This window comes from Heterocephalus glaber, unplaced genomic scaffold (assembly GCF_053883595.1).
Source record: "Heterocephalus glaber isolate CG9 unplaced genomic scaffold, H.glaber_assembly_v1.0 deba00000470, whole genome shotgun sequence".
NCBI lineage: Eukaryota > Metazoa > Chordata > Mammalia > Rodentia > Bathyergidae > Heterocephalus > Heterocephalus glaber.
In genome coordinates this window covers 14,609,824-14,629,076 of record NW_028258145.1, presented here as the reverse complement: position 1 = coordinate 14,629,076, position 19,253 = coordinate 14,609,824, and the positions used below count along the sequence as shown (strand labels likewise).

Here is a 19,253-nt window from a genome sequence, read left to right as displayed (position 1 = left end):
GTTTTATATAGTTGGGGACACTAGTGTTTGGTGCATAGATATTTATGATTGTCATCTCTTCCTTTTGTATTGTTCCCTTTACAAGGATATTGTGTCCTTTGTCTCTCTTAATCAGTGTTGGTTTGAAATCTACTTGGTCTACATAAATGATAGCTACTCCTGGTTTTTTTTGGGGGGGGGCTGGGTTCCCATCACATGGAACGTTGTTTTCTACCCTTTAACTTTCAGTCTATGAGTTTGTTTTTGAATTAAGTGTGTTTCTTGTATGCAGCATATTGTTGCATCTTGCTTCTGGACCCATTCTGCCTGTCTTTTTCTTTTGATTGGTGATTTGAGACCATTAACATTGATGGATATAACTGATATGTATTGAGTTGTCATTGTCATGACTTTTTCTTTTGGTTTGATCCTCCCTCTTTGCTTTTAATTCCTTGTTGTGCCTGGTGGATTCATTCTGCTGTGCTTCCTGGGGTAGTGATCCTCGTCTTTTCCTAGGATTTTGCCTAAAATTTTTGGAGTGCTGGTTTTGTATTCATGAATTTCCTAAGGTGCTCTTTGTCATGAAAGTATCTTATTTCACTATCAATTTTGAAAGATAGTTTTGCCGGGTAAATCAATCTGGGTTGGAGGTTGTTTTCCTTTAGGGCTTGAAACACATCACTCCAAGCTCTTCTTGCCTTGAGGGTTTGTACTGAGAAGTCTGCTGTGATTCTGATGGGCTTTCCTTTGTATGTAATTTGTTCCTTTTCTCTAACTGCTTGTAGAATTTTGTTCTTCTGTTGTGTTTCTGGAATTTTAGCTATTATATGCCTATGTGTAGATTTCTTTTGATTAAGGCTGGTTGGAATCCTACATACTTCACTTACCTGTATGTCAAATTCTTTTCCCCTACTTGGAAAGTTTTCTGCCATTATTTCTGTAAACAGATTTTTTATGTCATCTACACTCTCTCCTGTTTCTTCTTTGACTCCAATCAGTCTTATGTTATTTTTCTTTGCATCATCAAGCAGCTGCTTGATTGATTTCTCATGGTTCCTTAAAATTTTAAAGAATTTTTTCTTTTCCTGTTCATTAATTACAATCTTATCTTCTATATCTGAAATTCTGTCTTCACACTGGCTCATTCTGCTGCATAGACTTTCAATGGAGTTTTTAATCTCCTGGCAATCTGTTTGCAACTGCTTTATGGATTCTATTTGTTTCCTATATTGCAATTCCATCATGTTCCTCAGCTCCTCTAATTTTTTTATATCTGTATCCTTTCTAGATTTATTAATCATGTCTTCCACTATGGGCACAATCTTTGCTGTTATGTGAGAAATTATTTCTGATTTCATTTTTTCCAGATCCTCTTTCATTGCTGGTTCAGCCAGTCCTGTTGGTTGAGTATCAGATTGTTCCATCTTGTTTCCCTTTGGAGTTGTTCTAGGTGATCTGGAAGTCTAGTTCTGTGGCTTATTTACCTGTCTTCTCATTTTGATATGGGGGTCTGTGTTCCTGGTTCCTGCATATCTCACTTCCTCTCTGTTGGGAGCCATTGTCACACCTACCCGGAAGCCTCCTCTATGCTGGGAGTCATGGCACACCTACCCAGAAGCCTCCTCCTGCCTGGGAGCCATGGTGCACACTGATCTGGAAGTCTTTGGGATGGGATCTGTGGCACACCTACTCAGATGCCTCCTCTATGCTGGGTGACTTGGCACACCTCCCCAGAAGCCTCACCTGCCTGGAAGCTGTGGCCCACCAATCTGGAAGTCTCCTCTGTGCTGGGAGCCACCACATGCCTATCCAGAAGCCTCCTCCTGCCTGGGAGCCATGACATGCCAATTTGAAAGTCTTCTTTGTGATAGGAGCCCTGGCACACCTACCCAGAAGCCTCCTCCTGCCTGGGAGCCATGATGTGCTGACCTGAAAGTCTCTTCTGGGCTTGGAACCATGGCATGCTGACATGGAGGCCTCCATTGTGCTGGGAGCCATGGCACACCAATCTGGAAGTTTCTTCTGTGCTGTGAGACATGGCACACCTACGCAGAAGCCTCGTCTATGCTGGGAGCCATGGCACACCTACCTGGAAACTTCCTCCTCCCTGGGAGCCATGGCACATGATCTGGAAGTCTCCTCTGGGCTGGGGACCATGGAACACCTACCCAGAAGCTTCCTCTATGCTGGGAGCCATGGCACACCTACCTGGAAGCCTCCTCCTGTCTGGGAGCTGTGGTGCACTGATCTGGAAGTCTCCTCTGGGCAGGGAGCCGTGGCATCCATTGTGTGTTTTTGGTGCCTTCCTCTGATATTCATTGATCCACAAGGAAAGTCCTGTTGTCTATCTTGAGAAAATTGGTGTCCTTACAGGGAAGGAGGCAAGGCCCAGTGCTGCTCATCTGTGCAGCTGTTGCTGTCCACTGACCTGCACTCCTGAACCTAACTGAATATTGCCCTCTTCAAATTATTATAATGCTAAGGCTGCACTAGGGACATTGGGAATGATTGTAAAGCGGTAAAGAAAAAATGTCTGAAAGACAAATTTCACACAAAGACTTATTACAACCAGACACAGTCATGGACCTGGGGAGCTGATTAGACATATTAGAGGTCAAGAGAAGCCATGTCCCCATAGGCTTCTATATTACCTCGGATAGCTTTGTACTGAATACCACCTGGCTGACTCTAGGTATTTAGTGAGCAAGGAGTCACAAAGATTAAATTCTGTAAACACAAAAGGGAAATTCTATATTCAGGCAGAACAAAGGATCTTTTCTGACATGGCCACCTGGGAAGAAGTTGCTCAAGTATGGAGAAGACCTCACTAGTGTCTCTTCCTTTGGAGCCCACTTCACTCAGCTCCAGCTGTTTTGCATGCTCCTCCCAGTGTGCCCTGCTGTCCAATGCCCATATCAGTGCCCCATTCTTCTGGGTGATCTGGTTCAGGTAGGACTAAGAGTGAACCATGGAAACCCCAGCTCAGCTGCTCTGCCTCCTGTTACTCTGGCTCCCAGGTGAGGGACTATAGGCTAGTTCAGAACATCCTGGAAACTTTTTCAATGCTGTTGTGTCCTGCATCCTGGCACCTCTGATCAGCAAGCATAGTAATTAAAGTTCAGTGTTGATCAATGAGCTTGGCTCTACAGAGAAGACATTGGGAATGATCTGAATTACATGGGTGATATTTCTTTTCTATATTTCAATCTCAGATACCAGTGGATAAACACTGTTGACCCAGTCTCCAGCTTCCTTGGCTTTGTCTCCAGGAGAAATGGCCACACTCACCTGCAGGGCCAGTCAGAGTGTTAGCAACTACCAAGCCTGGTACCAGCAGAAACTTTGGCAGGCTCCCAGGATTCTCATCTATGGTGCCTCCAGCAGGGCCACAGGCATCCCAGATCAGCTCACTGGCAGTGGTTCAGGGAAAGACTTTACTCTAATCAGCCTGGAGCCTTAAGATATTGCAGTTTACTGCTACCAGTATAGTAACTGGTATGCCACAGTGATTCAACATGCAACAAAATCCACCCCAAGACTATTGTCATTGTTTAGCTTATAGCAGCTACTTCCTTTATGGACAGCTGTTGTGGTACCTGCTCATTTTAAATGTCTCTGCCTCAATCTGACAATCCTGTGATTCTGAAAAGATTGTGCTTATAAGATTTTCACTGAATGCTGCATTTTCCCTCAGACTCAGTTGCACATGTTTAGAAATATTTTTCCTGCTAATGACATCAGATTAGACTCACATGAGTAGATACCTAGAAAGATATAAATTTTATGTCCAATACAATGAAGTAACACAACAGCCAAGAACACAGATTACATCATCTATGAGATTAAATCATTATGCTTCTTCTTTGTGAACAGTAATCATTTCTCCAATTTTCTTTTACAGTATTAATTTGCTTCATTGTAGTACCAGTTCTCACTGCTATTATTTTAAATATTAGCTTTTTCTAAAAAGGTGCATTTAAAGTTTTGTTTTTGTCACCACTTCTCAGTGTTTTTGCTAAGATCAAGTGTAGTTTTATTTTTCTTGTATACCAGCACAGCCACTAGATCTGTACTTATATTTTCACTCACTATATATGTTTTTTTTCCATTTTAATGTGCATCCTGGTATTTCCAGTCATGCTACTGGCTATACAAAACACTTCATACAAATTTTCTTTTGAAATCTGCCTGAGATTTTGTTTTATTGGTACTTTTATTTCTTCCATTTCACCTCTTTCTCTTTCCTCATTCCTTTCTTTTTTAAATGAGCTTAAACTCCGCTAAATGATCATAACACTCATAATAATGATCAACAGTGGTAGCTCTTTCTTATTTATTTGTTTATTAATGTACTCATTCATTTATTACCTTCAGTATGGTATTCAGCTCCTGTGACTCTAGCACACAGTGCAGTAGGGCAATAACAGATATCTGGATTGATGATCTTCCCAGTTCCATATGCCAACTTCCCTCTACCTAATCTCAATTGTAAACATTATATTCTTTATTATTTGACCTTTTCTCAGTAGTTTGTTTCTTGTATATATATTCACAAGGTAATATTTTAAGATTTATTTGTTTAGAACTTTCTGAAAATGAAATCATTTGAATGTTATATATATATCATTTTATATATATATGTGTGTATATATATATATGGTGTTATCTAAAATATGGTGCTAGTTACTTTTCCCTCAACACTGAGACAAAATACCTGACACACCTGACACCCAAAGTTAAAGGGGAAAAGGTTTATTTGGCTTACAGTTTGTAGAGCTTTCAGTCCATAATTGGATGGCTCCAAGGCAGAGTGACAGAGAGGCATCAGTTCATGGTGGCAGCAGACAGCAAAGGGACCAAGATACCTTAAAAGAATCTTTCTACCCCCTTATTCCGACACAGACTATGGGGATCAAGGCAGTGCCAACCCAATCACTCAAGTGTAGTGTAGTGTTTTAGAAATCATAGGCCCTTAATTCCAGCACCACACTTTTCAGATTCAACCTCCTCTGAAAAAGCATGAGGCTTAGGGGGTACATCTAAACACAAACCATAACATATGGTAAATGCTTGAACTAAAAATTTACAATAAATGACACATTGCCAATACTTTCCATCACAATATTCCCACTTGCTTTAAACACACTCATCCCATTGTTCTTGCCATTTTCTGAAATAGTTCTGAAGTCCTCTTTCATTAGTGTCTTTGTTTGTGTTGTTGTGGCTTCCTTGATGTCCTGAACTGATTCAAAATATTTACCTTTCATGGTCATTTTGACTTTGGGGAAGAGGCAGAACTTATACTTTACCAAAACCAATAAATAAGGTACATGAAGACAAACCATAATGTATGCAAGAGGCTTTTTCTGTTAGATGGCCCTGGGTGAAAGCATTCACAGATTTTTGACCACACCTTGTAAAGACACAAAGCAATGGGGAGTATTTTGAGGAAGATTAATGACAATATTTTTAGAGTCATAACTTTTTAAAAAATGTAAACATTCACCCTATTTGTCAATTGCACCTTGAATATATTAGAAATATCTTTGCAATTTCAACAAAAATCCCCTGGGATTCTGTGTTATGGAGCTTTCCGTTGCTGTGACAAAATACTTGAGAAAAGCAGCTTAAGAGAAGAAAAGTTTGTTTTAGCTTACAGTTTCAGAGGTTTCTGTCCATGGTCAGCTGGCTGCAATGCTTGGAAGCCTGTGGTGACCTAGACACATCATGGTGGAAGGAAGGCTTGACAAAAGGAAGCTGCTTATATGATGAGAATGACAAAACAGAGAGAGAGAGAGAGAGAGAGAGAGAGAGAGAGAGACTAGGAATAAGATATGGCTCAGACAGTTACATTCCCATCATCCAACACCTTTACCCAGGTCCTGTCTCCCAAGAGTCCATTCCTTCCTAAGAATTCCATCAACCTATGATCTCATTGATGGATGAATACACAGATGAAGTTAGAGCACTTGTGATTCAATCATTTTCTGAAAATCCCACTTTTCACATTGAGACTTTTGGAGGACAGTTAGATCTAAACTATAACTAATTCTAATTGTCACTTGATTGAATTAATTTGGAGAAAGTTGTATGTACAATATTAAGCCACTTCATACATTATTGTAATATAACCTATAATTTACTGGAGTTGCCTTTATTTCTTATCAGTAGCATTTTGTACATTTACACATAATTTGTATTAACATTATTTTAGTATAATGTCAGGGATAAAAGTGCAGAAATAGCGTAAGGAACACAGACCTTTTACTTTTGTTCACTTAGCATCAATATATGACATACTGCTTCCCTATCCTGCTATAATTATTAGCTGCCATTCTAGATATGATGATGTAAAGCAAATCACCTGAAAACAGTGAAGAAACAGCAAGGTGCAATTACTCATCCTTCCTTGGAAGAGGATGAGCCAGTGTGTTTTAGACATTGAGACACTTGACACCTTCACCAATGTGACAGCCCCATGGATTTTTGTAGACCTTGCATTCAGCCCTGTGCAGTGCACATGTTTTCATTAGACATTCAGGGTGGTTACTATTTCCTGCTCATCACATCTAATTAACCTGCTATCATCAGTGTCATGTTGAATGGGGAAATGATTTGTGGAAAGTTGGCATGATGTACTTTTCAGCATACATTGTGACAAGGAGCAAGAGAGCGAACACAGCCTGAGACCAAGCTGGGGACCAGAGCTTCTGTTAACTCTAGATGACTGAGAACTGTACCAAAGGACATTGACAGACTGTGTCTCCTCTCTGCCACTGATCCCATCCTCTGGTCCTGCAAGGGGCCAGCACTTCAGAAACTCAGAAGTGCTCATCAGCAGATGACCAGCAGGGGGAGACATAAACACTCAGTGCAGGGGCAGGAATAGCCATCATCTGATGTGTAAATTCTGTGTAAACCAACAAGAAATCCCCACGATTTGTATTTATTCTTCCTCTTTCATCTTTAGTGACTTTGCTTGTAAGAGCCTTCTTCTGTGAGACGTGGCCTGAGCAGAACAGATCCCCCGAAAGCAAGATAATGTCTTTGTTACAGTTCCTTGGGCTTCTACTCTTGTGTGTTCCAGGTGAGACTATTTGTACAAAGCTAAAAGTGGCAGTGTTACTTAAATCTCTAATTTTTCTTCTTTCTTGGGAGCTGTGCAACAAATGTATATCTTGCCTTTGGAATCTGATTGTTTTAAAATATATATAAATTTCTCCTCTGTTTAAACTATGTTAGTAGTGATTTTCATATGCACACCATCATAGTCTGCTGATGTGCAGTTTCAGCCTCCAGAAGCAAGATGGTGCTGACCCAATCTCCAGCTGTCCTGTCTATGATCCAAGGGAAGACACTATCACCTGCTGGGCCACTCAGAACATTGACTCCAACTTACATTGGTACCAGCAGAAAAACTGAGGCTCCAAAGCTCCTCATTAAGTGGAGTTCCCAGTCTATCTTTTGGGTTCCTTAGAGGTCCAGTAGCAGTGGATCTCGGTCAGATTTTTCCCTCACTATCAGCAAGCAGTAGGCATCCTGAAGATGCTGCAACTTATTATTGTTAGCAAGGATATAGTATTCTTCACACTATGCTACACTTCTGAACAAAAACTAGTTCAGCCTAAGTGAGCAGAGATTTGGTGCCACCATGTTCTTCTGATCTTTGTAGCTGCAAATAGTCAATGACCTGGGCAACTCCATGAGGTTTGGTCAAAACAGAAGAGTTGATATCTCAGACCCACTCCTTCATATATTAGTTGCAATTTAATCCACAGGATTTTTTCAAAATAAATGAACAGCTGTTGAAGATAAACTCTCTTTATATCCATCTAAGGATTTCCATAAATTGTCCTTCACTGAGTTTTCCTAGGGGGCTCTTAGCCAATAAAGCACAATTGTCTTAAAGGGAGAATATTGTAAAATGACCAAACAATTGTCTGGAGCTCCAGTGACAGAAGAAAAAAGTGATTCAGGTTTTATCAACATGGCTTGAAAGAAGTGAAAATGGCTCCCACTGCCTGAGCATCTGCCTTCAACTGGCATTTTTGTCAAAACAGATGAGCATTGAGGCTTCTATTACTGGTGGAGCATGTGCCTGAAAATTCAGGAAGTGCTGGATACTGACATCTTGATCCATGAAAATGAATCCATCAGCAACAGAAATAGAGACCTAGCATTACAGAAAGGAGGCTGTCCCAAACAGAGTGTGTAGCTGGAAACAAAGGAAACATGAATCCTTCATTTGTTCTCTTGGCGCAGGACTCCAGGACTCTGGAGACTGATGTCAAGAACCCCCACTTCCCCCAGTAGAAGCTCCTGTGCCAAAAGTTGTGTGTACCAGTACACAAATCAGTGAGGGAGTTGGATTTGGGAGCTTGAGTCAGATGCATAAACTAAATGGATGTAGCATTTCACATCTTGATATGCTTGTAAAATATGGTAGGTTATTCCTCACCATTATACAGAACAGTCTTTTCTACTTACCTCCTTTATTTACTTCAAAACTCACATTGAAGTTCAAAACTCACACTGCAGTTTAAAATCAGATCTTTGGGTTATGTTATATTATTTATTTTATTTTATTTTATTTGCAGTACTGAGTATTGAACCTATATACTGAGCTACATTCTCAACCCTTTTTATTTTTATTTTGAGACAGGGTCTCTCTAAGTTGTTAAGTTGAGTAATCCTCCTGCTCCAGAGTCCCAGAGTCCTGGAGATTACAGGCCTGTGCCATCATGCCTGCTGCAAATCCTAACTTTAACTCTTGCCACTCCTGAGTGTTAGGACTGGTGTCCTTTTCTTAATTTCTGTTTAATAACAAGACCAAGTCCACTTCTTTGATTATGTTTTCTGTGCTCTCATTCATTCATTCATTCATTCAATGAGTGAATGGAACTTCATCTTCACAATGGGAAAACAACATTGGATCACAGTTGATGGCATTTCTTTAATGATTTTTACCATGATTTGTCACAAAATTTTCATCAATTTTGATCATTTCAGTAATACATATTGTATCCCAAACAAAGTGGAAAAGCATATTATAAAAAGTGATATTTCTACATTGTGGTTCCAGGCATGTAAACTCAATGTTATGGTTTCTATTTTAAGGGCCATGTGTTGAAGTCTCAGTTGCCAGATGAAAGTTCTGTTGCAAGATGGTGGAAGCTTTTGGAGGTGGGGCTTAGTGGGAGCAAGTTAGGCCATTGAAGGCTTGCCCTTTGAGGTGATATTGGTATATGTTTCCTGCCTCCATGTGACAGCTCATTTGCTTTGCCTTGCACTCTGTGTTAGTAGTTAGTTTTCTCTAACTGGTGAGACAAAATGCCTGACATCCAAAGTTGAAGGGGAATGGGTTTATTCATAGAAGTTTCAGTCCATAGTCAGCTGGCTCCAAGACAGAGATGGCAAACAGGCATCGCAGAAGAGAAACAACATGGCACCCACACAGTAGCAAATGGAAGAAGAGAGTTTAATAGCATCTTTCTGCCCATTGTATGTTATTAGGACTACTGGAATTAGGGTGTTTCCCAACTGATCACTCACATGTAGTTGTTTAGTAATCACACACCTGTAACCTCAACATTCCAGATTCAACTACCTCTGATAAAGAAAGTCCCACCTCATGCATGAAGGTTTAGGGGAACATCACAAACCATAACACTCTCCTACCCTGATATTGTTCCTCTTAATAGGCTCAAAGTGATGGGGGTGGGGGTCAACTGATCATGGATTGACATCTCTGAAACCATGAGCCAAAATAAATATTGCCTTTACTTAAGTTGATTTTCTCAGTTGCTTTTCACAGTGACAACAATCTGAGATGCTCACCAATTTTCTGCTTGGGATTCTGTAAGTCAGAGAATATCATAGAGAAGAAATTAGTTATGTGTCATGTTTGTAAGGCTCAAATGTCAGGAAAAGATGAGGAAGAATTTTATTTTGTATGAGTATGAGCTATTGGCATATGTTTTGCAACACATTGTTTTTATTGTTTATCCCCCTTATTCTATGAACATGTGCAAATCAGGAGCTCCTTCTGGTATGAAAATTTAATGAAAAGTCAGTTACTGCTATCAGATGCCTAGTCACAGTCACTCATTTATTCCTCTATGGCCTTCCAAACACTGAATCTCTTTACTTTCTCTATCAAAAAGCACCCACAGTGAGGTCCTTTCCCTTCTCATAGTACTTCATTATTGTAATTTTTACCTAGAATGAGTGTTCATTTAATTTCAAAGCAATTCTTGTCATCCACAAACATTTTTAATGGTCTAATTCAATTTTTACCACTGACACAGGTGACTTCACTTGAGTAAAATATACCATAATATTTTCCAAAATAAGAGCCAATCTATTTTTGCATTTATCAACTTTTAATTTAGTGCCATAGTTTCCAGAAGCAAGTTAAAGCCACCATGTTAGGTGTAATTGCACAACATGACTAAATACAACAATTTTCAATGCCAAGTGCTGATACTATAGTAGTAGAAGAGGAATCTACACAGGATAATATAAATATGAATCAAATTTAATGCAATAGGCTGAAATTGTTAAGTAATGAAGAATTCAAGAGATGGATACAGTGTCTGGAGATATGAAGCTGTTTCTCCATGGTGATGGGGAAAGTCTGTTTTCCCTCAGTATGTACTCTGAATGGTGAAGAGATAACACATGGCCACATGACTGAATCCAACCTGCAAGGATGAAAGGCACACTCATGGGACTGGCAAAGACCAGGAGATTTCATTCAGACTATTAAATAACCATTTAAAGTATTTTTTAACCTCTTAAATAATACAAAAGTTATCTGGTAATATAAGAATCAGAGCCTTTTGGGATTTTATTTCCAAAAAGTGAAATTTAACATAATATTTCATCAAACAAATGGTCTTGTGTCTTAATTCTGGAATTTCCCATTTCCCCTTTGTTACTGCTCTGCAGGATTCCCCAAATCTCTGCCTGCCTATCAAGCCCTTAGCAGAGTTTGGGTACTGTCTCTGGGTGGGGTCAACCTGAGGCAGATGTGCCACCGGACCATGGACATGGGGCTCTGTCCCTTGGTGTCATGGTGTTCTGGCTCCTGCTGAGACAGGTAGTCTGGAGAGGCCCAAGTGCCAGGGCTCAAAGGTCCCAGGTGTCTGAGGTTGAGGCTGTGTTCAGTGAACACCGCATGCACCATCCACTTGATCAGCCAGCATGATTCTGGCTGGGAAGACCATGAATGAGACATCACTGACTCTGGGACATGTTTGTGTTATGTTTCCACCTGTGCTTTCACACAGTGTTAACTACTGCTTACAATATAAATTCAGGAGATTTTTCTTGAGTTGTAACTGAGAAATTTTCTTCCCACAAACAATATATTTATAGTTGTGTTTATTGATGTAGAAAGAAATCTCATATCTAATGAACATTAAAATGATGAACTTCTATTTATTTTATTCACCATATTCTAAGAGAAAAACATATTATCTTAGTGATGCAGCACTAAATAAATGGAAGAAAGTACCTAAAAATTGAGAATTGGGAAAAAGAGAAAAAATTACATCACCGTAGATAAAAGAATAATTGTAGGTTGAATATAAAATTAAATCACAAATGAACCAAATTATATAGATGTAAATCCCTTAATTAACCAAAGTATATAGCATTAAAGGCCCAATATTTAAAAAATACTAAAATATAATGGATAAATCTACATAATGTTGAATTTTATTTCCATCTGCAATTTGACGTGAAATGTATGGAGCAAAGTACTTGCTACTCTGAGAGGGTTCCTTTGTTCATGAGTTTTATGTATTATCACCTCCTCTTGCTTTTTAGACATGATCAATCCTTTTGGAAGTTTTCTAGAATGAGTTACATTTGAGTTAATAACACCTGCTATAGCAGAGTTACTAGTGTACCAGCAAATAAGTTCCTGACCAGTCTAGCACTGCTGTGTCCCATAGTTGCAATCCTATTGCTTTATCCTCCAAGTTCATTGTTCTCAATAAAAACTCAGTGCAATGATTGCCTGAGAAATGTTGAAACTGTCATACAAAAATCTGGTGATCCTGCAGGCCATCAAGAGAAGGAGGTGTTGCTGGAAGCAGGGATGAACCTAGGTCCCAAGGCTAGGGGAGATCCCTTCCTCACACCCTGTGCAGAGACTGGGGAGAGAGAGGTGGAGGGGGACTTGCAGGAGCCCAGCACTTCTGGAACCTACCCATAGCTCCACTGCCAGAGCTGCACCCTCTCACAAGCAGCTGAGTGTGCAAGCAGCAGAGCTACTGGGGTCCTCCCCGGGTGCTCTGGAAGGAATTTTGGGGTGGGAAGGGTGGGGCTGGGTTCACAGATCTGGACCAGGAGCCCTCAGACTTGAAACATTTCCTGCTGGGCATTCTGGGCCCCCTACTCTTTGCCAAAAATACATCTTTGTCATTTCATGTGGTCACATACCTGGACCTTAACTGACCTGTGCCCATTACCTCTTTAGAATTCCAGCTAAACTGTTAGCCTTTTGTCCTTAATAGTTGGATGATTATGTAAGAAGAAGAATCATTGAATTGTCTACAGAATCCTGCCTAATAATCGGTGAAATAGGACCAGGATTCTGAAAGGGGTGTGGGGAAGATTCAGTCAGGATACTGAGGCCCCAAATCAAAAAGGTTCTATGTTACAAATTTTCCATTAGGTGCCAAACAGAAAACACAATAAACAAAGCACAGGGCCTCATCCAAGAAACACCAGGAATGCAGAAGAGATACTTTTGCATTAGGGAGCCAATAAACCAATGCAATCTCTGCATCAATCTCTAAACTCACAATGGCTACAGGAACTCTGTGCACATTGGGCCACATCTCCCCCATGGACCAGTTTCTTGGTATTTAATCTTTTACTTTGTGATTTGTAATACATCCTGACTGTCTTAACTACTCCTCTGTCCTTCCTGAGACAAAATACCCAACATCTAAAGTTAAAAGGCAAAAGGTTTACTTAGCTCACAGTTTGTAGAAATTTCAGTCTATAATCAACTGGCTCCAAGGCAGAGGGGCTTGGCAGAGAGATATCACAGAGTAAAAGTTGATGGGAAGCAAAGACAGCAAAAGCAAGCCAGCAAAGGAAAAGATGAGCCTCTTTCTGTTGCTTATATTGTGGCCAGGCTCCCAGGATCAGGGTGATGCCAAAGCAATCAGTGCACTGATTTAGTAATCACAAACCTTTCATCCCAGTGCAACACATTCTAGATTCAGCCAATGCTGAAAAAGCCACCTATAGCCACCTGAGGCTTTTGGGGGACATCTAGAAGCAAACTGTAACACTATCCCTGATGCTCCTTCCAGGAGGATCTTAGAGTCTGAACTGTGTGTCAGTAATGAGGCAGTTTGGGTGGGAGAAAAAGGTGCATAGCTCTGAATGTGGGCAACAGTGAGGGAAACAGGGATGAATTGGTCTTGTGAATTCAGAGATGGAGGAGACAGAACCCATCTCTATTCAGAGATGAAAAGCTTGTTCTGAATCACAAAGAGAACAATACTTCTCTTTACTCTTGGTTGGGCAGTGTGATTCTGCCCTGTGGACCAAGGAGAAATGTTCTCTGCAGGAAAACTGTGATGCTCTGGTCTGGACAGGGACCCCAGCAAACACTGAGAGGAGCCAGCCCTCCTGCTGCACCCAGCTGAGCCTAGTCCTTGATGATTTGCATATGCCCAAAGCACAGCCAGATACTGGAGGACTTCTTAAGAGGCTATTGGTCACATCCTGTGCAGGAGTCAGTCCCAGTCAGGTCACAGAATGGACATGAGGGTCCCCACTCAGCTCCTGGGGCTCCTGCTGCTTTGGATCCAAGGTAAGGAAAGATTGTACTGGGAATTTACTTTATTTACTGTGTTCTGAGCATCCCACTTTCAAGGAGTCCCTACTTTATCATGATTGTGTTGATATTTGTTATATTTCTAATCTCAGGTGCCAGATGTGACATCCAGATGACCCAGTCTCCATCTTCTCTTCCGGCATCCATAGGAGACACTGTTACCATCTCTTGTCGGGCGAGTCAGGGCATAAGCAAATATTTAGCTTGGTATCAACAGAAACCAGGGAAAGCTCCTAAACTTCTGATCTATTATGCATCTAGCTTAGCATCTGGGGTCCCAACCAGGTTCAGTGGCAGTGGATCTGGAACAGATTTCACTCTGACCATCAACAGTGTGGAGGCTGAAGATGTTGGAACTTATTACTGTCAGCAGGGTAATAGTTTCCCTCCCACAGTGATACAAGCCATGACATAAACCACCCAGGGAAGCAGAAGTGTGAGCTCAGCTGTCACCCCTGCTGTCTTCAACTGCAGAGAGTATTGCTCAGATGAAGACTTTAGCTTCATCTAAAGCCTGGGATATGTTGGTAGAGGGTGGAGGGAGGCTGCTCTGCACCCTACCTCCCTATCCTCCTCCTCAGCTCCTGGGGCACCAACATCACAGTGCCTTTGCTGATTTAATGAAGGACACAAGAGTGTCCCTGAGCAGTGTGGGTTATGGCATGATTTTGGATTCACACAGCATAAGAGAAGCTCTTCTATGTTTTCCTCTATGTTTAAAGACTTACATCATTTTCAGAGTAGAAGTAAGTTCACAACAAAATTTCTGGTGCAGAAGTGTCCCTTATACCCACCTCCACAGATACAGTCTCTATCATCAACATCCCATTACAATTTTTTTGCAGTCAGTCAATATCAAGTTATACCAAAGTCCACAGTTCACATTGAGGTTCACTATCAAGTTGTATGTAGTTTTCAACAGCATAAACAAATATAGGATTACAATACAACATTCTGGCATCTCAAAATGTTTCACCACTCTAAACATGCTCTATATTTCCCTTGTTCTTTGTCTTTGTCCCCATATCCTGTAGGTCATTCATGATTCAGCGTCCCTAGTGTTTTTCACTTTGCAGATTGACAAAGCCCTGGAATTTAAAGCATGGGAGCTTTTCAAACACTAATATAAGAATACTCTTAATTGGGCTGGGAATTTAGCTCAGTGCTTTCACCACCTGCTGCATGAATGCAAGGCTCTGAGTTCAATCTCCAGTACAAAAAAACCCCACAAAAAATACACTGAATTATGGAACACAATTATGAAAAATATTGAATAATACATCTGGCTAACCTCCCTTTAGGGAGCCACTAAACAGGAGCTCTCTGGCCAGCTCTGAGGACTCACAGGGCTGTAGGGCCTTCAGCAGGATGGGCCATGACTCTCCCACCTGCCAGTTCCTTAGTATTTCCTATTTTACTTTGTGATTGGAAATACACCTGGCTATGATGACCTTTCCTGGAAGATCATCACACTTTGAACTCTGGGTGAGCATTGTCACAGCATGGCTGAGATCATAACTACCACAACTGAAGTGGGAAACAGAGCCCACAGAAGCCATCCCCATTCAGAGATGCAGAGGAGATGCACTAGTGGATTCTCATAGGAGAAGGGAAGCTGGGCAGGGAGAGGGGCTGTGACTTCAGACCTGTTCCCGTGTCATTCCCTGGAATCCTCACCAATGAGTGCAGTTCACTTCTTGGCCCACATGAGCTGAGCATGGATCCTGAGCCTCATGCTGCTCAGACTCTGCAGTGGGGCAGGGACAGATGATGATGCACCCACTGAGCTTTCTTCTTTTCATGTTCAATTTGCCAGAATTTACAATAATATGGTACACTGATAATAAAAATTATGATTACTGTATTAAACTAACACTGTAGTTAGTATATTAAATGCACAGAACAGATAAATAATACACATATTCATTTGTTTAGCACATGCTCTTAATGGTTCTAAGCAGAACAAATGCTGAGTCAATCAAGACTCTGGGAATGGGGGATTTGCTGAATTTCTTCTTGGCCTCTGCTCATACTAAGAACAGTCAGCCCATAGAGCCAGGTGCAGCTCTAAGGTCCTGGTCTCTCATGGTCTCCTCCACTGGGGGACTCTCAGCTTGGTCAGCACCCAGAGGTGTTGAGCACTTTCTTTCCCTGGATCCCCTGCCAGCCAGCACCATGGGCAGGGCCTTTGGTCCCTACCAGGTCCCCACAGCCCAGGGCCAGAGCCCAGCAGCGCTCAGCACAGCAAGCCTGACCTCAGCCCTGATTTGAGACCCCTGTTCCAGTCTCTCCATTTCATGCCAATGCCTGTAAGCTGTACTGGCCTTGAATTTGCAGGACCTTTCCACACTCCCTGAAGCTAGCATTGCCATCTAGAGAAGTGAGATTCATCTCAGTTGTCATCCTGAGTCCTTCTTGTTCCAACCCCAGTAGATAAAGTTTTCCTTCAGATTTCTCTTCTCCATTCAATGGAAGTTATAGGCACAGGGAAATTTTTTAAAGGGTCTTTTAAAAATTTCACATGCTCCCAGCCACCGGCGAGGCATGGAGCCGCAGCCTCTTTGGAACCGCAGCAGCCTGCCAGCGCCATGGTACCTGGCCCGGGGGAACTCTGGGCGCATGGAGTGCATGAGGCTCAGTGGCGGTGGCGGCGAAGGCTGCTGCGCCTCCTCGCTGCGGGAAGTGGGGCCGCGGCGAATGGCGGTTCCACAGATTCACCTTTTACAAGTCTACCTGTTCGAGAAGAAATGATGGGAAAATACTCTAATCTTTCCTTGGAGAGTCATAACATATCACTAACTGAACATTCCATTATGCCAGTAGAAAAAAATATCACGTTGGAAAGTTCTTCTGTTATCACTCTCACCTGCCAGTACACAACTTCAGGGGATTTGAATTCAGTCAATCTGACTTGGAAAAAGGATGATGAGCTACTTAAGAATTTTTCTCTCACTATAACAGGAAACACTGTATACCGAGTACACGATCACCGTCATTAACAGTAAACAAATGGGAAACTATTCTTGTCTCCTTGAAGAAGGAAAGGAACAAAGGGGAACATTTAATATCAAAGTTCCTGAACTTCATGGAAAAAACAAGCCATTGATCACTTATGTGGATGACTCTACTGTCTTGGTGTGTAAATGTCAACATTGCTTTCCTTTACGTTGGACCTGGTACAGAAGTAATGGGAGTGTACAGGTTCCTATTGATGTTACATGAATGATAAGTATGCTGTCAGCAGAACACACAGCAATGAAACAAAGCTGAGTATAAAGCATCTTCTGGAAGAAGATGGGGGGTCCTACTGGTGCCATGCAGTATTCCAGCTGGGTGAGAGTGAGGAGCAGCTTGAGCTTGTTGTACTGAGCTTTTTGGTGCCCCTCAAACCATTTCTTGCAATAATTCCTGAAGCTGTTGTTTTAGTGGTTATTATTCTGTTTTGTGAAGTGTACACACAAAAGAAAAAGAAGCACCCAGGTGAAGGAAAAGAATTTGAACAAATTGAGCAGCTGAAGTCAGATGATAGCAACGGTGTAGAAAATAATGTCCTCAGGCAAAGAAAAAATGAATCTGTGAGCCAATGAATGGAAAAGATTACATCAAGTGCCTTGGGAAGATGTACAAAGACTGTGTGATTCAGCTTTTAAGAGAATTTGAGTTTTTATTTTTTAAAAGATGAAACGTTTATGCAACATGCACAGCAGTAGCTTCATAAACAATATATGCTATCTCAGATCTAAAGGTGTATTTTAATTATGTAATTGTTTTGTAGTAAAGCAAGGTAAACTTTGTGAAATGCATTCTGTGAGCTCTAACCAGAGTAATTAATTTTGTCTTGGTCTATAAGGGACATCAGCAAAATCAGTTAGTAGCAGAAAAGCCACCAGAAAAATAATAGTTGATAGAACATGCATCACTAAAGACCTGTTTATGACCAAAAAAGTTACTAAAACGAAAGTCTTTACCATTTGTCTTAAAAAGTTTTCTAGTCATGCTTAGTATGTAAGAAGTTTATGTAACAATTTCATGTAAAGTTCATCCTTCTCTGATATTGAAAAACTAGTACTTTGCTTTTGCTAATGGTAGTTACAATCTCTACAAGCAAGACATATCTTTCATCCATAAATAATGGTTTAAGGCAAGGAACTAAACCTTGTTTTTAGCTGGGTATGGTGGTGTACACTTGGAATCTCCACTATTCAGGAGGCTGAGGCAGGAAGATCACAAATTTGAGGCCAGCAACTTTGTGAGAACCTGTCTTTAAAAAAAAGAGCTGGGGAAAGTACCTCAGTGGCAGACCACTTACTTGCCTACCACATGCAAGGTTCCAGGTTCAGTTACCAATACCTGAAAAAGACAAAACCAAAAACAAACACCAAAAAAGACAAAACAAAAAACCCAAAATATGATTGCTCCAAAGCATGGTTGCTATAAAAGCAACTCTCCCAGTCGTTCCCACTCCAAGCCAAAGTGCTACTTATCTTTAAGTAGAGCATTTTTGTTGTTGAATCTGTTTTATAAGCCCTGGAGGTTGGACTTCTCCAGGTGTAGATGTATTGATGCTTTGGGTTGCAGATCCCTGTAATGACAGTAGCACTGTCTGCTGGATCCTTCTGTGCTTCATGATTTCCTGGTGTCTTTGATTTTTTTCCTTTTAAACTAGCTTGTTTGTATCCATGGCTGGTTAAATATATAAAAATGTGTTATTAATACTTTACAATAATAATTATTTTGACTGAAATGTAGAAGTATTAAAATACTTTTTATTTTTGCAAATGCCTTAAGATAGTATCTTCAAAAATAGAATAGTTTCTATCGCATATATAACTGAAATATTTCCAGCTGATGAGGTTTTTCAGCATAATTAGATTTAATGGTGTTATAAACTTCCCAGATACTTTCATACTCAAGTTTATACTAAAATGTTAATCTCCTTCTGCAGTCTTACTGTTTTCCCCTCCAGTATTTAGTAGTCAAACCCAAACCTAAAAATCATTGTGATGTTTTCTTTTTTACTTATTGGTCAAGAATCACTGTTCCTTTGTTTTTGGCCTTCTTAAAAGCTCATTAATCTCCCTGGTTGCCTCTCCCATCCCACTCATACCTGGTGTAACAGCTAAGGTTTTATTTTTGAACTTAGTCCCATCTTCTGTCTCTCAGTCTTTTGTGTTATTGCCCAAGTCCTTCTAAAAGACAAATCTCCTTGTGTGATTGGATCTATGCCAGTCCACTGCAGTTCACCTTTGCTATTTCTTAGCATTGCAGTGCAAGAGACCACTAATCTCCCTCTGGTGTTCTGAGCTACCCTTGACACATAGAGGACAATGATAGGCAAATGCCCTCACCCACACTTTTCACAGTTCCACACGTTCAGTAGTAGGGCTTCTGATTTTTTAACCTGATTGTC

General features: G+C 40.9%; 1 protein-coding gene across 1 annotated transcript; it reads left to right on the top strand.

The window, feature by feature from the left end:
• Positions 1-16,431: 16,431 nt before the first annotated feature.
• On the top strand, positions 16,432-17,760 carry LOC101709710 (embigin-like). Its single transcript, XM_087201700.1, is given in 3 exon segments — positions 16,432-16,805; positions 16,807-17,057; positions 17,060-17,760. Coding segments are annotated over 3 exon segments (996 nt in total). The 3' UTR covers positions 17,431-17,760.
• Positions 17,761-19,253: the final 1,493 nt, after the last annotated feature.